The 26,660-nt window shown below is 44.4% G+C and overlaps 1 protein-coding gene across 2 annotated transcripts in view; it reads right to left on the bottom strand.

Annotated features, from left to right (window-relative positions):
* ABCA1 (ATP binding cassette subfamily A member 1) overlaps positions 1-26,660 on the bottom strand; it is a 97,394-nt gene that overhangs the window by 50,196 nt on the left and 20,538 nt on the right. For both annotated transcript variants that reach the window (XM_075488471.1, XM_075488470.1), the window contains 4 exons: positions 24,740-24,833; positions 20,675-20,816; positions 19,643-19,764; positions 466-587 (listed from right to left, as the gene is read on the bottom strand). In XM_075488471.1, the coding sequence (XP_075344586.1) occupies positions 466-587; positions 19,643-19,764; positions 20,675-20,816; positions 24,740-24,833 (480 nt within the window). The remainder of the gene's footprint in view (positions 1-465; positions 588-19,642; positions 19,765-20,674; positions 20,817-24,739; positions 24,834-26,660) is intronic.

Genomic DNA, 26,660 nt, shown 5'->3' with positions numbered 1-26,660 from the left:
GACTGAAAAGCATGCCTCCTGCTGCTGCACAGGAATCCAAGGCAGAGCAACACACAGAAACCCTGCTCCAATCCATGCTAAGTGACCAAACAACCATCCCATTTTTATTTCTAATCAAAGTAAAACAGTTTGAACAGCACTAACAACCTAATTAATGTTTTACTTGGGTAAAAAAAAAAAAACCACCAAAAAAACCCAGGAAAGAAGAAATTCAATTTATCCTGAAGGGTACTAGGCTATTTTCTTAAGCAGATCAAAACATTTGCATGTGGGTTTGAGTGCTTTTACAGGTTACAACCGAGTAAGACAGTAAATTGAGGGCAAGAGGGAAGAGAGAAGCAGAGATTACATTTTTCTGTGTTTGTACAACACCTAGCACAGAGGGGTCCTGCACTGTGGATCTTGGCACTATAGTTAAACAAACAATAGACAAGCATTATGTTAGTGGTTGAAAAAGCTATTTACCTGCTGGAGGTTGACCTCTGCATCCAGTAGCTCCTCTACTGCAGATGATGGCATGGACACATTATGATGGAGGAAGTCTGAGAACGTCTCGTTGTCAACCAGGAAATCCCGAAGTTTCAAGTCTGGAAAGTGACAAAACAAGCAACATTCTGGTCAGGGCATAGCCAAAAGGAAACTCACATGAGAGCTGAACAGGAAAAGCAAAGCTGACAAATGGGGGAGAGGGAATTACACAAACCACAGCACAAAGGGAAGAGAGGAGCTGCTGGCAAAGTGCTCAAACTTGGCAGCTTTCATGGATGTCAATCCATGATGTCTTGATCTCAAAAAAAAGAAAAAGAACCTTTAAAACCAACTCCCTTTAACATCATTATTTCAGCTCAATTTGCACATACATACACAGAAGAAGGAAGGCACATCAAGCTGCTCCCCTGATGTGGGGTGAAACCTACTCCAGCATTAGCCGGATTCAGCTCACTTAATCCCTGTGTTGCTACTGAACTTCAGCTGCACAAAGATTCAGCTTCACTTAATCCCTGTGTTGTTACTGAACACAGGCCTGAGCTGGTACATGGACCACGGAGGGGTTTACTAGCCTGTATTTAATTATGTTAATAATAGACGTACTGTACCATAAATATCAAAGTCTGACATATGCAGGCTCACAGATATGCTACAGAATCACACGCAGATCTAGGAAGCAATCTTAACCACTTGGCAAAATCTCTGCAAATGCTTTTCAATTCCATTTTCTTTCCCCAAATCTTCACCTTCTGAAGACACTGGTTTTTCAGCTCTTGGTTTAAAACAGATTTGTTTCTCCATCACAGCAGAGGGGAACCATCTGGAAATTATAATCCATGTACACTATTAAAGTTCACAAACCTGGAGCTTAAGCAACTGACCCTCATGCTGGTTTGGGTTGTTTTGTGGTTTGGTCTTTTCTTTTCCCCAAAGCAAGAGAGGGCAATTCTATCTTTACCATGCCTAAGTAAGTAGTGATGAGGAAAGCAGCTATGCCAGGAGGAGCTGAGAGAGCAAGTCTCATGGGATTTACCGGGGTGAAGATTTCCAGGCCAAGCCAAGCCAACCAGCTGGGTGTCACGCTGCTTTTTCTACTCTAGGAAGAGACGATGCCGCAGCCCATGGCGAAGAGTGAAAAAGCAGCTCTAAAGGGAAAGTAATGCAAGGGAGCCCCAAGAGTTTGTACCTTCTGCCTCCCATAGGGAACAGCTGTAACAGAACATTTTTTTTTCCCCTCTTTCATGTTTTTTGCTTAGCTCAGTGGGCGATACCCTCAAGAAAGCCCAACGCTCAGGAAGAAGCATGCTGGGCACGCAGGGTGCCACCGGCGGTGAGAGGGAGGCCGGCGGCGCGGGTGCCACTGCCCAAGCTTGGCAGAGCAGCCGGCGAGGGGAGGAAGCCACGCGCTCTGCTCTGGCAGCACGAAGCACGCGGGGGTTACTGACGGTCATTGCTCTCTCGTCTACATATCCAGTTACAAACTCCCTGTTGCCTTTTTGTTCCACGCGAAAAAGTAAATCACCCCCCTCTGCTGAGGCGACACAGAGGTTACTCTGGGACGAAAGTTTCTCCCTCAGCCTCCTCTCTCCCTCCCAGCCCGACCACTCAGCAATATACTGGTTTTGACCAAGCCGTGCAAATACCTTGCTGCACCCCAACACCAAAATCAACCACCATCCCCTCTCCCAGCCTGGGGAAAGGCTGGGAAAAGAGCTGGCTCCTGCAATAACAGAAAAACATCCTCTTTTTTCCAGCACAGGCTAAAGCACCCTGCTTCACCGCAAATGGAGGAAAAATTCCTCCCACTCCGATTCCTTGGTCACTTCCTAAATGTGCTGAACTCCCTAAACACTTCTGCAGCTTGTTTATTTTTTGGTGAGATCATCAACAGTTCGGAAACTCAGATGGACAAAGGGGTAGCTGGCTGAAGGCACGCTGCCGTGCACATATCAAATGTTTGCAAGTTTTTTTCATTTGATCTGTCCCCATTTAAAATATTTTTCAAGCTCCTCTTAAAGGGCCACACACCTTTTAAAAAAATGTAACGCAGCAATAATTCTCCTACTTTGCTGTTTCCTCATTGTTGTTTTGCTTTTGGGTTTGCCTAAGCTTTTTTGTTTGGTTTGGGGTTTTTTTGCCATAAGGAAGCAGGATTTTCTTGGTTGGGAACATATTCTATAGGTAATTGCAGGAAAGCAACCTAAACTACATCGGGATTCCTGCTAGCCTGTCTGTAATCATGATGGGGAGTAACAAAAAGCCTGCCTTCTTCCGTGACTGTAATTAACCAGCCCAGTGTTAACAGGACATTTCTTCCTTGCCTTTTTGTCATGCTGAGCATTTTCAGACTTGCTCAGCACTAGAATTTGCTGAAAATCAAAGCTGCCTTCCAAGGCAACTCCTACAAACGTCTGAAGGAGTTTTCATCATCATTTGGAGGAAAACACGAAGGGAACAGAACGTAAGGTTACCAAAACTGCTTGTGGGACAATGCTTGACTTCCAGCCAAGCCACAGTCACGAACCCCTGCTCACTGGTCATAACCCTTCTCTGCCCAAGACCACACATGGAAGCTCTGTGAGAACAAGGGACTGAATCCCAACACCATGGTCCCACTGCAGTGCCCTAAGCAAATAGCCAACCCTTCTTACCATGCATTTTCTTCCCCCACCCTATCTGGTCCTACTTCCAGCACTTGTGGCTCAGTGTCTTATGCAATCCCCCTCAATTATGGAGGCATGCATAATGACTTGCACGTGAAACCACAGAAAAGCACCGAACACTGCAATCAGTCTAAATTCCTGCCCTGGATACTTCAAAAAGACAAGAGTTAATAGAGGTTTCCTCTTGAAAACAGCCGTTCTCCTCCAAGGCTGCTTGCCCACTAAGGCCTAAGGAAATACAAGAGCATTAGTTAAGAGAACTCCTCCAAAAATAGAAAACAAAAGAAACAGGCAAGTCTTTTGAAGGCTAATACCAAGCTTACCTAATAATGCAAACATGTGGAATGGAAGAACACATTTTACAACCAGAGGCCTACTACTGCAGTATTTTCCTGCCATAAAAGCTCAGACACACTATCAAGTTACTCAAAAAACGTGAGGCAAAATATGTCAGCTCAAACCTGATTTAACTCATGCACCTTCTCTCACGTTTGAGACTGACCAAGAGCATTGGTACGGTGACCTATTGCAAACCAGCTGGCACAGAGCGATGCAGCTGCAGCATCCAGACAGCAGATCGGAAAGAAGTCTCTCCACATACTTTCGCTGACGTGGATGTGCAGCCTCTCCTTCCCTCCCCCCTTCATCTTCAACATAAAACCAGGGGAGCCAGTCCCGCATGCTCCCCTCACCACCACCACAGGGTACAGCCTCCTGGCTGAAACCTCAGGTCCCAGCAACCGAGACAAGCCCCAGGCACAAATGTGGAGATGAACTTGAGGTCAGACTGAGCAACCACACTCAAAGACAGTCAGATCTGATGTGAACCCTCTCACTGATTCAGTGGTGGGATGCATGTCTCCAGAAGTAATACTGAGGTAGCTTGTCCTCATAGTAGACTACTTTCACAGTTTCAGTCCTGACCCCAAGGGAGGAACAGCAGAACAGCAGAGAACTTAAACAGAGGCTTTTCTTATAAACCATGCAAGTAACTCCCAATGCCAGCAGGCCCAGTGGGGCTGAAATGCTTTCCTTCTGCCTAGCTCCAGCTCAGGCACTGTACAGCAACAAAGCAGGAGACAGTCCCCATCCACATGAAACAAACAGGAGAGGAGAAGTCCATGTCCCACGGGGGGCAGGGAGAAAGGTCCTCCCTACAGTCACGTAAAGAAGCCTCCAAAAGAACTGAGAGCTCCCAGAGTTGGAGGTCTTGTGCCTTAACCACAAAACCACCCTTCCTCTCTGAAGTCACAGGTCAGGATTAGACAACCACGCATGGCAGCATTTCACTGATACTGACTTCATGAAAGGCACAGCTGTCCTTCCTTTCCACACAGTTCAAACCAACCTTAGGGACTGAATTGTGGGCATGGAAACCAGAAACTCATGATTTTCAGATTGCAGAGCATATCCTACAGGACTGACACACTGTTTAAGATCTTTTTAAGATTTACATGTTCCTGACAGCTCAACCTTTTCCAGCACCTTCACGCCTGAGCACAGAGAGGTAGGCTGGTCATTCCTTGCTTAAGAATCAAATCTTTGTGACAATAGAAAAAAAAACCTACTCAGGAAGCTCACAACATCCACATGAATTAGCAAAGAAAAACAGAACCTCCATGCTTGGTACATTATTGGTTAAATCAAACAGCAAAACAAAAATTGTTCATTATAAAAAATAGCAAGTCAGCGTTCTGTGGGGTCTCCGTTCCGTGCAGATCAGAACTGAAGCACTGATCGTGTGGTGAAGAAAGTGTCCATGGTCCATACATGCTCCACAGCCAGAGGTTTTTAGTGTCCTCATTCTAGAAACACATCCCCAGTTACTGTCACAAGCTCAAAAGGTGGCTCAGTGCAGGAAAGAGCAAGACAAACCACAGCCGGGAACCAGTTTTAATTTGCTGATCTTACTACAAGCATGACCATGACAGGTCCCACAGTAAGCAGTGACCATTTCCAGCAATACTGGGAATATCCACAGGCAAGTGGGAGAAACAAGCCTGTGCGGAGAGGTTACAGAGCAAGACTACTCTCCTCAAGCTTCTCTCCCATTCTTTCTTGCTTCACTTGGAAGCACAGAGGGCTCATACCTTCCTCCAGAAACTTAATGGTGCAGTGTCTTTTAAAATTAAACAATAGGGTAGAACAACAAAACCCCACGGAAATTGTGGCTACAGTTTTCATATCCTGAATGCTGCCTTCTAAAAATAAAAGGCACGCAAGTGGTATTTCAACATATCTCAATCCACCATAGAGTACAAAGCTCACCAGGTCTGACTTCAATTTGTGGGGTTTCTGCCCAAAGGGTTTGTGCCCATAATCTACAATAAACCAGATTTTCAGCCAGTTTAAAACTAACAAGCTCAGTGAAAACAATGTGACAGTCAGATTTACTGTTTACTTCCCAGCTTCACGTGCCGTAAGTCCCTACAAGGAACTGGGTGAAGGAAGGGGGAGAAGGGGATTCATGCCATAAGTTAATTCAGAAGCGAAGAGGAAAGCAGGGCAGTGTGTCCCATCTACAAACATGACTATCTTCAGGGGATTTCACTCCTTACTGATGGAACATGCAAGGCAAAAACAATTATGTTATTTTCTGTATATACATTGCGGTTAGAAGATTTACTAGCCTTTGGCTAAGCCTGTATTCCTCACAACCAAGCATCAAGGCAACAGGAAAGCTGGTGCTAAATTATGACCCTTTATTTCCCATCACAGAGACTGCTCATAGGGCAACCCAATCATTTTTGTAGCAGCAGCATTAAGGCATCACAGCAAGTTGAAATAGTGAGACAGGACGGGGCATGAGAAGCTTTAGCTTCATTCTTTTGAGTCAGCAGGTTTCCACAAGTGCCCAAAGGAGACAAGACAGACAAGTGGGTTCCCAGCACAATACAGCCAAGGCACCTGTCTCCACCAGTTAACAGAAAGAGCAGAGCAAGGAAGAGTAGCAAGTGAGAAAATAAGGCATTTTCTTCTCCCTGCAAAACAAGTTCAGATTCACAGCTCCCAGTTTCCTGCTCAGGTAAAACTGCACTTCTACAGCAAGAGAGGTGGGTGTGCAGCACCTCCGCAGCACTCCCACGTGAGGGCAATAACCGAGACACCCACGCCAGCCTGACCACACAGCTGGCTGTCAAGCCTGGGCAACCCCGCTCCACAGCACCCAGGCACAACCGGATGACAAGGTCACAAGACTCCACAGTCACACTGCCTGCTTCACCCAGGGCATCGCTTGTTCACTGGTTATATTCCAGCAACAGGAGTTTTTGCAAGACACAAGCACATGAAGGTGCCGAAGCTGAGAACCAGAGCTAGAGCTCCAGCAGCTGAAAGCATTTACTGGTGGCACGTGTGACCACTATGAGGACTCTGGCTGGAAACCTACCTTAGCATTCAGCAAACCCTCACACAGTGAGAGGACCAGGGCAGGCAAAAGAAGTGCTGCCACAGAATTACCTTCTACACTGGAATTCTGTAGGAATTTTTCAAATAAGTATCTGGGAAGTATTCCTCAGGAATACATGCTGGGTACACTTGAACACCTCAACTGATTTTCACACTTGTTACCCATCACTGTGATCTATAGACAAAAGATGTCTGAAGCTACTTCCCATAAAAATAAAAGTGGGCTTTCAAGCAAGTTCAACGGTGGAACTGAAGACTGAATGACTTGTGAACTGATGATCACCCAGAGGAAACAGCGATCTCCTAATGTTGAAGCCTGTTACAGCATTGTACCCTACTGAGCCAATGACCCCGATCTCAATGTGAAAAGCAAACCTTTCAGATGGGCCAGCGCTGGGCTTGGCAAGGCAGCAAATTTTCATCTGCCCTCATTATATTTCTAACTTTGGACATGTCCAGAAAGCGTGATAAAATAATATTAATGGTTTTTTTAAAGCAATTACTGTTTTAATTTTCCTTTTCCTATAAGGAACTCTTCCCCCTGTGTAGCGAGAATAGCTCTCAGAGCTGCTTGTAACCCTATTGATACTTCAGAAAACTGTCCTCTGAACAAGTTGGACAGCCGTACCCTGATTTGCTGACAAGAAATCAAGCAGCTCAGCAGGCCTGTTGTGCAGGATTGGCTAGTGTGAAAATACAAGCCTAATTTGCTCGCAGTTGAAGTGCTGTTCCGTCTGCAGCCGTGGCTTGACCTGCTTTTATGGTAGGCTACAGCTCTGTTCTGTGTCCACCAGATGTGTAAAACAGTGCTGCCTCTGCAGACATTAGATAATACCTAAGTGAGCACCCACTTAACCAGAGCCCATCGTCTTCATGTATTTGCCATGTCAAATGGTGATGTGAGTAGGGAGGAGGCAGCCTGCTGTCCATCTCCAGCAGCTAGGATCTCTTCTGGGAGAAAGGGAAATGTTGTGCAACAGGCCCAGCCCTCCCCTCTCATCTTGGAACCGCAGACACTGGGACCATCTCCTTTCCTCTACAAGTCACCATTCTTGCTTAGAAGAGCTTTAAAAATAGCAGCCAGCACAATCACTCTGACAGAAAGCACAGCTGATACCATGTACTGGTGCACAAACAAGAGACCAGTCCTTGATTAGCCTTCACTGGGAGTATGTTGGCTTCAAGGATGCAGAGCCCATTTAAGCCAGCTGAGATCCCACCTCCAACCTTCAGGGAAAGTCAGCAGCAAACACAAGGCTCATACATCTCTTTGGGTAGTACTTTAAGTCCCACATGCCATCAGGCCCCCCTCCTGTATGACACACACAACAACTGGAAGACTCTGCATCAGAAAGCACTGACACAAGGCACAGAAGCAAAAGCCACAGGCTGGTCACCAGCAGTCCTGCCAGCAAACGCAGCCTGCAGACCTTCTGTCTATGAAGAGATGCATCCAACCACTTCCCTAGGCCCTGTGTAACACCACAAAACAGATATTCTTGTGTCTTCCCCTGCTGCAAGCCAAGTTCTGTTATCAGCACAGACAACTGAAATACAGCTTGCAAATGAAAAAATAGAAGAGAATTTATTCAGGCTTCTAACAGTGCAAAAAAATGAAGCAGGCTTAAAGGAAACATCCTAAGTATCTTCACTGTATTGCATTAGGAAGCAAATCCCAAGCACAGCTCCAAATCGCATGGCAGGTATAACTGGTTGAAAATTCTCCTGCTAATTTTCACAGAATAAGGAAAAACTGCAAATTTCTCAGCCTTTGAATTGGTACAGGCTATGGAGAAGGTCTCTAAAGGTAAAATCCAGCTCAGAGAAAGAGAAGTGCTTCTAAAGAGGCAGAATGTAAGGGTTTGCTGTTAAGATTGGATTTTGACTGCACTAGGAACATTATGCCCTAGATAATACACAGGATTTTAGATGTTTCAAACATCCGCCTAGACACAGTAAAATACATTTAAAAAAAAAAAATCAATAGACAGACTGGAAACGAAACACCATGGTCACATCCAGCCACATACCACTATTCGAATCACAAATACTGATGCAAGCATGCAAGGAATGACATTATGCTGTTAAAAAGCATGGAGCTAAGGAGAAGTTGAAAGTATGAGCCGTAACCAAGGAGGACCCTGTCCAGAATTCCTTGTACTTGAGCAAGTCACCTTAAATTCAGTGGAAATTCAAGTCACAGGAAAAAGCAGGACTGGACATTTTAATCAAATGACCATTACTAACAGCAGAAGGGTTTTCATGAGCTGGCTACATGAGCAAGCATCTGGGAGATGCCGGTTCAAATGCAAACAGAAGACACCTATATCAGAACCATTTCAAAGCCCCAAAACAAGCAGGCAGAACCACCCTAGCAGTATCATGCTACTTGAAACGTATCACAGCACCAGCTATCCAGTTTGAAAGGCTTCCCCCATGAAAATAGTATGGGTAATGATGAACCTTAAGCAAAATGGCAGGCAGAGCTACCCAGGATCAAAGCACCCTGACTGTCCTATACTTACGTTTGTTTAGCCTTGCACAGAAAGGCTGCTGAGAAGAGAAAAAGCCACCCCTCCCTTGGGTGTGAAGCCTCACCCTGCCACCGCTCCCTTCCTCTCACTCATCACAGATTTAGGGAACCTGACTCACATCAGACTTCTTTTAAAGTTTAACACAGTATCAAGTCTGCAGTCAGCAGTTCATAGCAGCTCTTGCTTCCCCTACATCCAGGAAGACCTGTCACTTCTGGATTTAGTGCCAAGTCCTAATGCCTGTCATCTAGCACACAACAGCAGAAGCCACCTCCAGAATAAAGGGTCAAACCAATCCAAGAGGTAGCAAAACATGCTAAATATTAACAAGGATAAGCCAATCACTATAGTCCAATTAGTTTAAGCAGAAACACTGTCTACTTATGCTGAAAACGTACCTACATTAAATTATTTCAACCTCCCACAATTGCTCCCTATGTTTCAATTTAGTTGGTCATTGGAAAGTTATCCTTATGGATAGTAATTTGATTTTGCTTTTGAGACTCAAGTCCAAAGGAAGGGAAAAAAAAAAAATCAGGCTTCAGTACTAAGACAAGAGATTGTTTTCTCTGCCTAGTTTAGGGCAACCTTGGCAACTATTCAGCCCCTTCACTAGTATAAATTAGACCATTGAGCAACAGCACTTCAAAATAGTTAAAGAATTTTCTCAGTCTTTGGGAAAGACTGAAAAGTAGATGCTTAGTAGATATGGGTTGCCCAGAGTCCCATAAAGTCTTGGCTAGAGATAATGTCTCTTGTATCTTAAGTACAACACTACACTGCTGTTCACATTGGGATGCTCTCAACAGACCCTGCCTTGGTAGTCTGAGGAGCTCATCCTTCAGGTTGGTGTTCTTCTGGACTGTCAATATACTAACCATTCCCTCCCTTCAGTACTGTCATAACTTCGCTGAAAATACACCTTGGAGTACTTCCACCAATACCAGTGTCCTCTGTGTTTTACATGGAGGACAGGAACATTACTAGTGGACAAAGAAAAGAGCAGTGCCTCTTGTTGGTTTTGGAACCTGGCCCTGGGTACCAGCATAGAATCACAGAATCATTAAGGTTGGAAAAGATTGCTAAGATCATCTAGTCCAACCGTCAGCCCAACACCTCCATACCTACTAAACCATGTCCTGAAGTGCCACATCTACATGTTTTTTGAACTCCTCCAGGGACAGTGACTCTACCACCTCTCTGGGCAGCCTGTTCCAATGCTTGACCACCCTTTCAGTAAAGACATTTTTCCTAATATCCAACCTAAACCTCTCCTGACGCAACTTGAGGCCATTTCCTCTCATCTTATCACTTGTTACCTGGGAGAAGAGACCAACACCCACCTCGCTACAACCTCCTTTCAGGTAGTTGTAGAGCACGATAAGGTCTCCCCTCAGCCTCCTTCTCTCCAGGCTAAACAACCCCAGTTCCCTCAGCTGCTCCTCATCAGACTTGTTCTCTAGACCCTTCACCAGCTTCACTGCCCTTCTCTGGACACACTCCAGCACCTCAATGTCCTTCTGGGAGGGGTGAGGGGCCCAAAACTGAACACAGTGTTCAAGGTGTAGCCTTACCAGTGCTGAGTACAGGGGGACCATCACTTCCCTAGTCCTGCTGGCCACACTATTTCTGATACAAGCCAGGATGCCATTGGCCTTTTTGGCCACCTGGGCACACTGCCGGCTCATGTTTAGCTGGCTGTTGATCAACACCCCCAGGTCCTTTTCTGCCGGGCAGCTTTCCAGCCACTCTTCCCCAAACCTGTAGTGTTGCATGGGGTTGCTGTGACCAGATCCCAAAGCAGTGCAGTTAACCTGAAGAAAACTGAGTGTGTACTGCTGGACAGGGCTTGTGCATTATTTATATGGATGCACTGGTAAAATTCTTTGCATTTGCTTCAGGAAGCAGCAAGAGGTAACATGAAAAGGAAGGAAAGGGATCAGGAAGGTGAAGACACTTGTGGCCTTAAAGGGCTACTCCATTGTCTTGATTTCTGTTCTCTGCCTTTACAGCACACTTTTCCCTACTTGCTGGGCAGTGAGCAAGTATGTGAACAGAGCACAGTAATAACATAGGTGAGCAGGGATATCTGATGGCTGCTGACCATGTCACACAGCTGTGCCTTTGCTATGAGAAAAGGTGTTGGGACAACGTGCTTTCATGTCCGCATCTTGTCTCAAGTGGCAATGCACCACTGTTCTGAAGTAGCATTTTGTTGGGTAGACAGCAGCTGCTGCTTTCCTAAGCAGCTGGTTGGCACAAGTCAGAACAAGCACTCACTTGAGATACTGCTATCTTTACAGTAAGCTGTCTTTACCCCATCAGCAAATCCCCTTCTAGCATACATGTACGCTCATTCAGCCTCAGATATGGTCCAGTTATGGTTCAGCTGCACTTGCTAAAACAGACAGAACTACAAGGAAAGGACCTCCTGAGATGTAATAATTTATGCTTATTAAGTTCTGTCTGTCTGTAATCATGCAAACCTTCTGCTAGTGTCAACCAAAAATGCATCAAGGACTAACTCAGGTAGTATTTGCCTCTAAAAACACACATTTAGACGAACAGAAAGGCTTAGGGAGGGGAAAATAGAAACCACAGGAAAGGTCCTTATTTAAAATCCCTTGAAAGGGTCTTTTATTGCACCATCCTTAAAACTGAAACTAAATTAGGAGGGGAAGGAAACTTTGGCTCTTTACAGAGGATCTGTGTGTCACAGATCAGCCTGAATCTCCTCCACGTACAGCTTAGTGCTGCCAGCTCAGCATAAAAAAAAGCTAGGGCAAGATCTTCAGCTAATAGATTAGCTACACCAATTTTTCATCAGCTGAGGATCTCATGCCACACAGGTATAAGCAATATGTAGTTTTTACAAACTCAGTTATTTATTAACACTCAGTTAATACATTAAAATATGTATAATTTTTTTATTCTGCAGCTTTTGCATATAGTTTCAAAGGGTTTTTTCAAGAATTTTGGAAACAAAAAAATACACAAAGTATAACACAAGCATAAAACCTGTAGCCTGAACTAAAAAAACACATCTCAAACAAGACACAACCACTACTTGATCAAACACAGCAACACTAAAAAAAGCTAGGGTTGGAAGTAAAGAGTGTTGCAGCTTGTTGAAGCTACAAAGAAATTCAGCAACAGGAGGTAGAATGTTGTTTGATTTTAGCCAGGATGCTGGCATTAACACTCACTTATTTTATGACAAAAAAAATATTTAAATAGAACAGCATCTGCTTCCCATGAAAAAGGCTGCCTACAAAAATTGAACTCAACGGATTTTCAAAAAATTTAGTCAAGCAGTGCTCTACCCTCTTGCCTAGGTAAAAGTGAACTTTGATTCAACATAAACAATATTTCACAGCCATCACCTTTTATTGCATCCTGACTACATTGAAAACTGCCACATCCTCCTGTGTTTCAGAAGGAGGGCTCCAGTTCCTTGGCAGCTGTTTATTTATTTAGCTCACAAGAAAGCTGTAAAAATTGGGTAATAAGTATTTGTAATGCACACTAAAGATGAGCTATATTATTACTAGAGAAGGCGGCAAAGCTGAATATTAACTTGAGAGATACAGGAGGTCAGATCCAAATTAGGCACTCTGGCCTCAGTACCATGTCGGACACAGAAGTGGACAGGGCTTTTTCCAACTGTGGCAATTTCATAACAGGCACTCTCATGAGAGCTCAGCCCCACGGAAATCCCCCGAGAAAGCTAAACTTTTCACCAGATGACAGTGGTACAAGTTTCCTAGGGGGCTACTAACAGCAAGCTCAATGTGAAAAGTATCTGTCCCGCTCTCTCAACCAACCTTAGGCTGTAGCTTAAATAAACCAAATGCAATCTTCCACGAATAAGGCAATTTATTGATACTCTGAGATTAGAAGTCACCAAGAACAAATCCAGAAACTGTGTCAGAGTGGAAAACAGAAAATAAACGCAAATCAAAGTTAACACTGAGCATAAGTTTTTGGCAACATAATGCTGGTATTAGCAAGCTGTACTGATAAGGCTGCAAACAAAAAGAGGAAGATAATAGGAGAGTGTGAAAGGTGTAATTGTTTACTTAACACTCTCCATTTTATTCACTGGTTCAAAATAAAAGTCAGTGTTGACAGACCAGGCTGAAGAGTGTTAGGAGACTAAAGAAAGCAGCCAGAACTTTTTAATACTGTCCTGCTTCTGCAGCACATGCCAGTATTACAGTGTGACAAGCACAGTAAGCAATTCTTGTTTTCTTTATCATTGTGTCTTTATCTAGACAAGTTAACAGCAAGATAAAGATGGTGCCTTTAAGGTACAGTGATTTGGTATCTATTGGTATAGCTATGTTGCTAATTGTAGATATGAGCACTGCTGGCTTCCCTGCATGCAGTCAAACCATTAGCTGGACCATCAGGTTAGCTGGTCTTAAAGTAACCAAATTGCCAGTGCAGCCCTTCACCAGCGCAGACCAATGCTGACATGATTCTTCTCACATGTTTTTAACAGGGTCTGTACAGTCTTCTGTGATAGGATTCTCAGCAGTGTTTTTCTCAAGCTCCTGTCACCTAGTATAGTGCAGACACTACAGCAAGGCCAGATTTAGCATAACACTGCATGGGTTTTTTCCGTTCCACTTTCAAAGGGATTTCAGTCTTTCCCTCCCACATCCATACATACCTAGTATCCAAGCTGGCATAATTCTAAACCTCTCACTTTAAAAGCATCTCAGTAGAAGGGAAGTTCTGACCAAAACCAGGCACCAAAGCCCAGTTCTGTAGAATCAGAAGACAGTGATGCATGTTATGCTGTATCTGTTTACCCATCTCAACCTCTAAGCAAAGCCATGTAATAACAATGCTGCTACAAAGAAACCTCTGAACATGGGAAACAAGTATGATTCTCCTCGTGACAGATTTAATGCTGCAGCAGACTTTGTGCCTAAACCTCTATCAACATCATTTTATTACTTCAATTTCACCTTTGGCTTCAAAATATTACAGAAAGCAGAAGTAGACTCTCTTGAAAGTGGTAACTGCAGATGTGTAACAATTCAGCAAATATCATGCCACCTCACTAGTAAAAGCTGCATAGCTAACTGCCCAACACACAACTTGGGACCCCCACTGCCATAGGAAGTGTCCTCTACCTTTGCCTATCTCTTGACTGTCAGCCTCCCAGTTTCAGTTTAGGACAGAAAAAATAACAGACCCCTTGGATTCACACAGACTTTGTCCACTACCTGTAGTAAGGAACTTAAAGCATCCTTCCAAGGAGGTTTTGGAAAGTTTTTTCCAGAAAATCTGCAGTTGCCTTCACAATTCCCATTCACTTACAAAAAAAACTTAAGGATGCTCAGGTCTGTGCCTGCTCCGAGACCCAGTGATGTGAAGAAAAAAATTCATTATGCAGATGTGGGAAAACTCCTATGTGTACCTGAATCTCCTAACTGCCCGATCAATGTGGCACACTACAAAACTCTTCGTGCAATCCAAGTACCCGGTACTGGCAGCTTGTTCCCCATGCTCCATCCTGACAGACTGTGTCCGACCAAAGCAGAAGTCACACTGGTTCCCATACAGTCCCAGGCTCCCCTTCCTGGCTGGATGCTTTGGGCTGGGAGGCAGCAGCAGCTAGGAACGCCCTGGGGAGTTCTGCTGACGGCTAACACAGAGTAACCTGTACTGAAACCACAAAGGTGAAGCAGCCTTCCTACCCGCCCCTACAAGCCAAGATCTCTCTACTGATAGCACAGGGCAGTGTTTTTGGCAACATTTTCCCCGGCCTACAGGAAAGGCAAAGACCTGTGCGTCACTATGGAGCACAGTATCAGAGAACCCAGTTGTATATTTACATGCAACTGTGCAATGACAGGAATGCCACCCTGGCGCAGTTGGTGTCTGCAGGTGTTTCCAGGGGTGAAGGCCACCTGGACATATGGTTTGTTAGCCCTCATTCTAGTCTGGCTGGTTTTTGCTAGGATCCTTCCCAAGGGAGGTCAGGGAGGAAACCAGCTTAATTAGGGAGAGATAGCCAGGTATAAGAATAAATTCAAATGTTTAGCTTGAGGGCGTGGAGCCATTTTTGTTAGGGCAAAGACACTGAGGAGGGAGTTAGCTATCACTTTAACATCATCTAGCAGATAATGTACAACATCCTGTTTCCCTGAGCACCCTGATAATTATATAGCAGGACACATGCCACCAGAAAGCCTCTCCCAAGGCTGCTCTTCAGCCCAAGCCCTCCATCATCCTTTACCTGTCAAAATAAAAAGTAGCACTATTAGCACTGACCAGACAGGCTACAAACTCCTTCAGTCCCAACATCGGCCTGTGCAGCAGGGTGCAACATCAGCAGAGGATGCCACCCAGCCGATGTTGCTCCTACACCATGAACGATACTAATCCAGCAAACAACTGGGAAAGGCAGGGCACATGTGGAATAACAGCCTGAGATCTGATGCAATTTCTTAGGCAACATTTGTTTCCCTCTGCCTATTTCATTGCTCCATTTCTGTTTAGTTGGGTTGGTTTCAAGGATAATAGAAACATGCCCTTTGGGATCACCAAAAACTAAGAGCAATGAAGTAAATACCAACTAGACTGGCTTATATGTGCAACTGTTAGCAACAACCAAAGAAGGTGGCTTGAATTTTAGCTGTTGATTTATTACCCCATGGCACTGCAGAACAAAGTGTATGGGAGCCCTGTAGAGAGAAGGAAGAAATAAAGAAAGTGTGCCTCAGCCAACAGCAAGCTGTATCTCCACCTTTCAAAACAGGAGGAAAGCTTATTTCTTGCAAACACTTTATCCTCTGCTAAAATGGCATTGCAGGTCAGTTGCAAATCCAGTGCCTGCAAGCAGTGAGCCAAACCTACTGCAGGTGGCAATCCCAGCAGCCATGTTATGCTCTTGGAAGTACCATCACCAAGGTCTTTGACTCTGTTCTGATTTGGCTTATCATGAGTGTTGAAGACCTGGGTGACATTGCTGGACAGAGATGTAACAAGTGCTGGGAAGGAGAGGGCACCTGCCTGCAAAATTTATTACGTTAAGGCACATGTGTGTCTGCCTGTAGATTTCGCTGCTCGGGGCTTGCTGAAAGTGGCCCTAGAACAGCAGCACCCATACAGCACAAGAGATGCCTATGCTGAACTCCCTCACAGCACCAGTTAGTACTTCATCCTGGCCAGAAAAGGTGCTATATGAAGCAAGGGTGGGCTGTTCTCTACTGATAACACCTTCCCCTCTCTCACCTGAGAGCTCTTCTGGAGCTCAGAGCAGCAGAGAACAGGAGCCACTCCTCAAACTCCTGGACAAACAGCCCTGTTATGAGGGATTACGTCCCATCTCATCAAGAAGTGGATGAGATACAAAGCCTGTTGGCATGAGTGCACAGCACTGCCTGCACAAAATCTTAGTGTCCTACCTTGTCTTTAACCAAGACACTGACTTGCAGGCACCTGTGTAAGCACCCTGCCATCTTAAGCAAGTCTCCCTTCCCCAGGGGTCAGCACATGCCTCCTTTCAGATCAGACAACACTAACAGTCACACCTTGAACATTAGTTTGTGAGGGTTGTTTTAAAAAGAAGCTTGAAGTGAAAGGACTTTGGCAAATGCTCTCTAAACAGATTCAAACATCTGAAGCCAAATACAGACATGCATGCTCTGCATGACTAGCATTAGAACAAAATCTATACCACAGCTCCAATTTATATGCTAGTAATGTAAGATCACCTCCTGAAGCCTGTTTCAAAGCCATTACATAGCAGTGGGAAACACGTGTGGAAGCAGGACATCACACCAGTATGAGAGGGGACAAGGGAGCTGCAGACTCCAGCTGAGCCCACATCACACAGCAGGGAGCATACAGTCCCTCCCACTGGGGAAGCATAAGCTGCAAAGCTGCATCTGTCTGCATCACTGATTCACATGGCTTCAGGTCCAGGCCAGAGCTGAAACAGAGGAGGCATTACAAATGTTTTCAATTATTACCTCTTCAGGTAATTAGCCCTCCTGCTAATTGGGGAAATACATGTATAAAGGCAGTGCTTTGAGGTTTGGAGGTGTGCTTACACCTGACATCCACTCCTGCTGTCATCTTAGGTTTCCCAGAGTCACTGGAGGGAATGCGCCAGAGAGGAAAGGATTTAAGCATCTCTCAAACCTCACTGTCAATGGCAGTTGAAGGGCTGACCTGTAGTTCCCTTCCTTGCACAGGAATCTAAGCATTGCTAAGCATAAATACACAAGTACTTGTAAGATTAGAGGATGCTGTTTTATGCATGCTGTCAGAGAATGAATCAGGCAGCCAAGGAGTGGGAAGCAGCGACCCCCAAGTTGGAGGCTTTGTAAATGAGCATATCACGAGAAGGACAAACAGACTTTGTTCCCTATAAGCCTTACAAACAATGGGCAGTCTGTCATTCTAATGACACAGAGTCTTGATTTTGTTACACATTTGAAATATTTTATTGTAGAAATACAATCTTTGATGACTGGTCTGAGGCTTAGTTTTGCCATCAGTCTGCTAGTCTTTATAGTATAGAGAAACATGAGCCTTCTGACTTTCAACTTGTACAATACTCCCTATGCGAAATGCTTCTTGGAATCACTCCTCCCCCTCAAACCTTCCCAGCAATGACAGCTTCAGCTTATGGCTTTGATAGTTTTCTTGTAAATGTACATGTCTGATGTTCACTGCATGTTTTAATATAAAACACCAGTACCTACTCTCTTTGGAAGAGTTACCTTGCAGATACTACTGTGGATACAAAGTGTAAAATCCACTAACAACAACATTCATCATTCTGACAAGGAGAGCTTGTTCCCACAAGACCACCAAGTCAAACCAAGGGTTTGAAGAGGTCCATGAAAAACAGTATTAAATTGCTCCTTGGGAAATAGTCCGCTTAGCTCATTTTGGCTGTGTTCATTATGTGTCCGTCTCTGCACAAAGGGTTCACTGCATCCTCTCCCCCTTAAAACTGCTGCAGATTTAGGTAAAAGCATGACAATGCCACTTACCAGTTCTCAGAGTAAAAAGATGGGAGCCTGGCAGTATGGATATTGAGCCCAGTAAGCAAGGGTGTCCCTTATACATAAGTAAAAGGATCAACTAATGCTTAGAGTCAGTAGACCACAAGTATCACCTGCAGATCTGATCACATTAGGATTCTGCACAGTCCTGACGGGGAGAGAGGAAGGTTATATACCCAAGACAAATCCCTTGCACAGTTTGTGTCTGTACATACAGCCACTACACATCTGCCAACCTGTCACTAACAATACAGATGATTTCAAAGTGACCTGCAATATACTGAGCAACACAGAAAAGGATGTAAAAACACCATCTTTGCTTTAGAAGTGTGCTCAGGGCACATCAGACATGAAACTATTCACTTCACACCAAGTCAGATATTTTTCTTCCTGGAGCCTGCCTGAGCCATGCTCAAATGAAGAGAGCTAGGAAGAACACAGCTGTAAAACCAGGGACAGCTTTGACAAAACACTAAAATACCACCTACATTCAAAGAGCTCCACGTGCCTGGATAGAGGCTGGAGGTGAAGACACTCGATGGCTGTGTTCCCTGCTCTATTTCCCTGCTGTATTTCTTTCTAAACCATTACTTTCCATCACTTCCAATAGACACATGCAGCACTAACACAACAGCCAAGAGAAATCATCTTTCAGAGAAGAGTACCCCAAAGAATTCTAAGAAGTTGCCATGTCAGAGAGACCTGCCACATTTCCCGACTGGGCAGAGCTGTTTCATGTCCCAGCTCTCCTCCAAGTTTCCCATGTGATCTCACACTAGTCACTTACTCATCTGCATGGGACAGGAAGGCACACCAGACCTTCTCGTGCAAGCTAAAAGTGGAAGGATTCTCATCTTTCACTGCAAATGGGGCTGTGCGAGCTCCAAAGACAAAACATTTTCTTCTGGACCCTGCCATTCAAAGTCCCGCCACACAACAGCAGAGAATGAAGTATCCTACACCAAACAGTCATACAGAAATGAAAAAAAAACACCAAGAAGGGAAATGGAGGCTTCATTGTCAGATAATAATCAGCTTTGAGTTTGTAAACTGGAGGCCAACATCAGCTTTTCCTCATCTGCGTTCTTCCAGCACACTTCCCTCTGGGGCTCGGGATAGACCACTAAATTGTAGCTATATTGCATTCACTGCCTCACTGACACAATAGCAACATAACTAGTGTTTCCCAAAAAGACACACTACTTGGAATTCGTTGAGAAAGTCAGCATTTGAACTGACTTCAGTGGGCTAAGGATTGTAGTGTTCACATTCAAAACAGCTGCTATTCTTGGCATTACAGACCATCCCTTTTCTCTTCCACTGAAAAAGGTAAAGAGCACACAAAGCTCTGATACAGGAGAGGCTTAAGGTGCTTCTGCAGGATTGGAAAGGGTTTGATGAGCTGTAAATTATAACCACGCACAATCCCATTATGGTACATTTCAGAAATTTACACAGAATTAACGAGACCAGAAATGCCATATGTAGATGACTCTTTCTACTATGCCATTACCTGAGCCAGAGGAGTTTCCCAACTTGCTCAGTTTTACCAGGACCTTCTGTACATCCTTTATGCTCGTGTCCTGTTGGCTGTACAAGAGTAACCTCTTGGCATCTGAGAACAGGCGGGAAACACTGGTGATGGGAAAACACAAAAACAACCAGCAGTCATCAGCTCTGTGAGCCAGGATCCACAAATGCAGTTTTACATCCCAATTCCAAAGTTCAGTCCCTTTCAGTTATGCCACTGGCCTCTCTCCAGTACAATCAGCCCTTTCTTCAGTGACCACCCTGGGACAATCCAAGGAGCCTAATAAAGATGGCTACTAATGCAAGGTCAAACAAAGTTACATTGGGAACCTCCACGCATCTGAAAGCGTTTATTTAAGACTGGGATGGAGAGGGCCTCCTGCTGCCTGTAAACTGCTTCTTAGAAGCACAATAATTTAAGTATGTCCTTGCTCCTTTCAAACGCTTTCCAGGTTGCAGACACATTTTACTTTGTGTTAAGCCTCACTGGCCTGACAGTATGAATGCACCAAGCAGGGCAGAGTATAAGGAAGCTGGCCATAAGTTGAGCTTTCTGCAACACATTAACCAGTAATAAGTGACAAATGTCCCCCAGACCTACTCTTCACCTGCCTCTCACTCTACACTATCCATCTCAGAGGTTCATCAACCAGGGAAAGACGCTCTCTGAAAAAAAAGAGCTTACACCTTGCCTTTTTATGTGCCAAATTCTGAGCAACCACTAAGAGAATGGACTCAGTCCTTGCCCAGGCAGAGCTTTTCATTGACCAAGAGTTTCAACTGCTTGAACTCAGGGATACTGCACACCTACCAGCTCCCTGCTAGCCCCTCTGAACTTGGTACCTGGAGAGCTTGGTATGTCTAGCTACTAGCTAGAAGTACAGCTAGCTACTGGCAGCAGAAACAGCAAACCCCTCGATAGTGTAGGGTTACACAACTAGCTGGTGACTTCCAAATACCCCTTTTCCACATGTTTCCCCAAGAACAGAGATGAAGAAAAAGCAGGCAGGCTCACATGGAGGCATTGAAGTTTCCAACAATACCAGGGGATTCCCCAGGAGTTGGGTAGCGGAAACAAGGGTTGTTGGCATTGCAGATGATCCCCTGTATCCACGGCAAGGTTCCTGCTGAAGGCATAGCTTTGTTTGGGAAGTGACCTAGAACAGAAACACAAGAGTTCAGACACAGAAAAACAGGATACAAGCCACTACTACACAGCACTGCATTTGAAGGGCAATGCTAATCCTGTGCTGGTTACTGCCCCAAATTGCTTATGAGAGAGCAGAATAGCCAACTAAGAAGGGTTGTTAATGGCTCATGTTAAGTTCCCCACACAGCTCTGGCCTCCTCCACTTAAAAACTACACCTTGTTAAGCCTGTAGGAGAAGCTCTTTGCTACTCTCGTCTTTGCAGCATTGTTTTTGGCCATGCTGACAGGGATATAGTACTTCTTGCTGAGGAATGCCCAACAGCAGGCAACTCCAAAGCCTGGCAGTGGTGAGCACACACATGCTTTCTAACCAGCTGTGCTTCTCTGGATTTGCATGCTTAACTACCACAAGGATTTGGCTTGAGGCCACACAGACAGCCCTAGCCTGGGCCTGTGTTCTGAAGGCCCATAATACTTCTGTTCAGTTCTTTTGGTTTTCAAAATCTGCTCACCTCAATTACACACACTGCAAACACCAAGCAAAGGGTCAGCAGTTGTGGGGTGGGTGCCTACATTAGTTTCCCCGAGATAAGTATGCCACTGCTGCCTCATATTGGCTTGATTTCCAGACAGTCTTAAAAATTTAGAGTTCCTAGAACATTTGGGCACCTGCCTGCCATATTTCAAAGCTTTTTGCTGAAGTCTAACTTGCTGCTGAAGACCTACTTAAGCCGTAGCTCAGAGTTTACATCCTGTTTACGTTCTGCATTCTGGCAAAGAGTTAAAGCAGTAACAAACTACTCATGGCAGATCTCCACCAGTATGCCAGCCAGGCACTTGTGAATCCCTTACCCTCAACAATGGGGGAAGAAAGGCTTCCCTTGTATAATGCTGCACCTTAGACGAGCCGTCAGGCTGCTTTCTGCAAACGAACTGGCTTCCTCACCCCCACACGAGGGAAGGGAGCATGGGGGGAAGGTTATGCCCCTTCCTCAGTATCTCTCACAGCTACTCAAAGGAGCTGCTCAAGGCTTTGACCATAAGATGCACATTCTCCCTTCTGGTGCCCACCTCATCCTCGCAGCATGCCTGCAATCACACAGGGGACTGGGTCCCTACCTCCACAGCCACAATGGAGGTACCAAAGCCCCAGGAGGAAGAGAGGTCAAAGCTGCTGAATTACAGCAAGACTGGTTAATGTAGGTGGCTGAAGGAAGATGGGGGGCTTATTAGCCCCCATTCCTCCCTGGAGGAAGCCAAGGACTCTATCCAGGAGAAAGGTGAAGGAACCAATGGTTCATTGTTTCCAGTACCCAAGGGACTGTTTGTTCCCAGCTCTCTGTTTAAAATAGAAAAGCTATTTACCTGAGCTCTCTGGCTTTTGTTTCATTTTGCTTTTTTGTTCTTCTTGGCCAAGGAGCTTGGGGGGCAGGGGAAGAGGAAAAGTGCTAAGACTTTCAGATTCTTTTTGTAAAATTTCTCAGAGAATCACCTTCTCTCTCCATGCCTTTTATTTTACATGGCTAAGAACTCAAAAAAACTATTAAAAGCAATATGAAAAGAGGAAGGGTACACAAGAATTCATGGTAACTTTTTACATGCAGTGATACATATAACAGCAGTTTCTCAAAGAGTAAAGCAGGAATCTGCGAGTTTTAAGTCAAATGAGTTACACAGAAAACAGTGCAACAGCACACCATCTTCAGTGACATTGCTGCAAACATCTACAGCTTTTCAGTAGAGATCAAAGTCACTTTTTGTCAGATTTTTTTTCCCAAATGAAGTGTATTTTGAATACCTTAAAGGGTCACAGGAACAGGAAAAAAAAAGTCAAGCTCTACAAGACACAAGTCAGCAATGTTCCTCAATAGAAATCTAAGATGTCTTCTCTGGCTGGTCTGGTGAAAGCCATGTAACTTATCACTTAAGAGCTAGCAAAATCTTCCCCTGTGTTTTTAGAGAAAAGTTTCTCACACTAGGCCAAGTTGCTAGAAATAAAAAATCCTGACTGGAAAGTCTGACCACAGAAACAGCCCAATCCTTGGTTCTTCTCCTCAAACAGGAAGAGAGAACTGAAAATCTTATCTGTTTGTTGAAAAAGACTATACCATTAAAATACTGAGGCTATCTGGAGGCTACAAAGCACTTGCATGCAGCTCTGTTACTGCTATCATCAGGCATTATCTGCGAGTGATTTGATAACAGCATGCAACACTGCCACTACAGACAACAATCCTGTTTCCCTTAAGGCATCCACAGGGTTGCTACAGAGTTCACCATGAACTCAAGGTTTCTTTCTTTCTATATCTGCTCACAGTTCAGAAAAAAATGTTCCACTATACAATACATCCATATCTGTCAGCATATGAGTGAATGTTCAATGAAACCAATCCAGACTTAAATGAAATAATTTAGTTACCTGTTCTCAGAAGCTTTTAGAAAAATGGAGAGGAGTTAACCATAAGAAGTGAACTAAAAAGTTACCGGATACCCTATACTCTACAATTCCTGATGACAACATAGGCAGAAGGCAGATAAAACAGCATCAGTAACATAAATGGGAAGGAAAAAGGGCTGCAGGTGAAAGACTCAAAACTCTGCTTGTGACAGCAGGGTGCCAGAGCAAAGGATTTACAAAGAGGCTAATAACTAAAAAGCCCAATCTAAATAGTTCTATGAAAAGGCAGCTCTTGCTAGCTTTGAATTTATGTACAGCACTGCTGCAGCTGAGATGAATTACCATTGAGGCTGCTAGTTATTTACACCAGCTGAATAGACTCCTTATTGCTTCTCTTCAGCTTCATCTCTGTCTTACAGGTATCTCTCGTAATGCCACTGTAACATTCAGTCAGAAAAGGCAATTCAAATGGCATGCAGCAAAATATGAGATTTAATTTAGGGAAGCTTCAGTTACCCTCCAAGCACTGTAGAAAATGAGTTAGGCAGTACATGGGACCAGCAATGTCCAAAGTGTAATGGGAAACTGCAAACATTAACACTTCAGCTTTGAAAGGATCCTTGCTATCTTGAAAGCCTAGCAAGCAGCATGAAATGCCCCAGCCACTGCAAAGAATCACAGGGTAAGTGCTGTAAGAGCTAGTTCTTTACCCATTTTAAGAATGAAACACTTCAGAGTGCCCTCCAGAATCATGTTGTGCTGACCCTTAAACCTTACTTTGCAGCAATCAGGCAAAGGAAAGATAAACAAAGAGCTCTTCCACAGTCAGCTAATTGCAGTATGGGGCTGTCACCACAGTAGATGAAGCATGTTGCTAATAAGTCATGCTTCCTAAATCAAACAGCAACCAACGCAGAAGCCTAAAGATTGTCATTTGCAGAGCAAGAATAAGCTTCCTTTTGAAAGAAAAGTAGAAATGTGCCCATTCAGGATGTAAAGAGTAAAGCAGAATAGTGTTTCCCCACAAATGTATGACTGCTGAATCTACTGAATACAGAGCCGACAGTCTAATGGTTAGAAGGAATGGAATTGCTCTTGTGCTCTTTAATGTGATACATGAACCCACAATACTGCCTGAAAATGAGACTGCTTTCTTACAGATCTGAATGCTGCCTTCTTTTTATGCTAAGTCACATACAGATCAACGATGAGAAATAAGACTTGGGTTCTGTGTGGGTTTTGCAGACTTGGCAAGTTCTACAGCAAATTCTCAGCTAATACATTATAAATGCAAAAAATGAGAAACAGCAAGAAAAACAGCAGCAATGTACAGTCCTGGAGCAACATTAACATGTCAGAACACACTGCAGTCCCCAAGGTGGAAGGAAAGGAGCCGTTAAAACTTCCCTGAAGATTTCTGACTGAAGTATGCAACCACTGCCCCTGCTCTTTGCATCTTGCCAACTGCATTATTACCTTCTAACCATGAAACAACCACCATTCTGGGTGCAGCTGCTGTGTTTGGTACTCACATTCATGCTGCTCGTAGGGCGGATATGAAAGTCTTACAGAGATCAGGATGAAGAAGATAAACAGAGGCCAGGCAACTTCAATCAGCAGCTGGAACTGGAAACAATAAAGACAAAGTATTAAGACATCATATTCAAAATACAGGACAGAACAGAGGCTGCAGGACAATCTACTTGTAAGCCAGGACAGTTTTGCAAGCACTGCCTCACTTTGCTTTGCCTATGCATTCCAGGACCAAGAAGTTTGTTCCTCCAGCTTCAGAGGATAATCTGCAAAGAATTACAGGCTTTTCTCATTTCTATGTGCCAGTTATAGGACTAAACTTCATGTGCTTAAGGATTATTTTTGGCTTCTTTTTATAGTTCTTTTTGTCCCCTGACTGAAAGAAACCTCCCAATCAATCTTCCCAGCAATGAGCTGAATTTTTAGCCTCATATTTTAGAGGTAGTGGCAAGTACTTGCATCCCATTCTCACAGTAAACCATTGAGCTTCTACCCTAACACATCAGGCATGGAACTTGTGCGGTGCATAGCTATGCCAAATCTTTCCATTTCAGTGCTGCAGAAGTATATTTGTATCAGGAAATCAGAGCTACTAATATTAAGCTCATACCTAGTTATTGTTTTGTTCTACTGTATGTTTGTTCCCAAAGGTAGGCACCCACTGGTCCAGGGTACCTACAGCTAGGCAATGAGTGTCAGGTAAAGTTATAAAGAACTCAGTTATTTAGAGGGCCTAGACAAGAATATAAGAAAGGCCTGCTATTAAATGCAGAGCATTTTTTTAGACAGGGAATTGAAGCACAGAAAAATTCACTGAGAAGTGCCGTGTCCTACAGAAGCATATGGACAAAGCAACACTTCAGCCGAGAGCTTCTGAGACACAAGCTGAGGCTTCCCAGGCTTGAGCTTCACCAGCCACACCCCTCCTTTCCTACTCCAGAAAGGCTGCCTAAACATGCGTTTCAGGTAAGCCATGAGATAAGGAAAAACAGAACGCTTTTTATGCTGCTACTTCTTATGTTTTTCCTCCTTTGGGAGAGGGAAACCAGAGTGTTTTCTCAGTCAAGTAAAGAGAAATCTTTTCCCCTTCTTTCCCAGAAAACCCCATGTTTTCTAATAAGATGTCTACATCATTCTTCTACATACAAGATGTCTACAATAAGATGTCTACATCTACATACAAGCCAGATAGGAAAAGACCTGCACCCCAGTGGGAGAGAAAATCCCCACACACAAATGTTTTCCCATGTTACACCATTAACAGCTAAAATTAGGGTCTTGACACTCAGCATGAAGCACTCCATGCAAACTTTGAGGTGAGAATTCTAGGTGACTACTGTACCTCAAAATAATCTTGCACTGTAAAAACAGTGCATTGAAACAAATGCCACATGATCCAGCAGAGGAAACAATCTAGGATGGCTCTTCAGAGACCCATAATGGCTGACATTCAGTCACATGGCAACCCTATCCATAAGACAGAATAGAGCACCAGAGTCTCCCAGGCACTCCTAGTAACAGTGCCAGGCGCTGCAGGATGAGTTTGGGACGTTGTTTCCCACCCATTATTTTCATGCACATACTGTATGACTAGTGGATAAGAAACTCCACTGAGACCACGCTAACAAAGATGCCAGGAAGATGCCTCAGTATCTTTGGTCTCTTGTTTTTACGATAAACAACGTAGTGGCAGCACACACAGAGCCGTTAACAGTGACAGCCTGCTTCCTTCTGCATTAGACAGTGGCCTGGCTCCCAGAGGTGAGAGATGCTCAGCACTAGGACACTGACAACTTGTCTACTCCTTCCCTGTTCAGGATCCCCTCACAGCTGCTGCCAGGATGATGCAGCAGGACTTTTCCTCCTCTTGACAAAGGTGACTGTGAAACCAGGACAAGCCATTCTTTCCGACGGCATCGA

Source organism: Mycteria americana, chromosome Z (assembly GCF_035582795.1).
Source record: "Mycteria americana isolate JAX WOST 10 ecotype Jacksonville Zoo and Gardens chromosome Z, USCA_MyAme_1.0, whole genome shotgun sequence".
Classification (NCBI taxonomy): Eukaryota; Metazoa; Chordata; class Aves; order Ciconiiformes; family Ciconiidae; genus Mycteria; species Mycteria americana.
The sequence above is the reverse complement of the archived record's forward strand: the minus strand, read 5'-3'. Positions and strand labels throughout refer to the sequence as shown.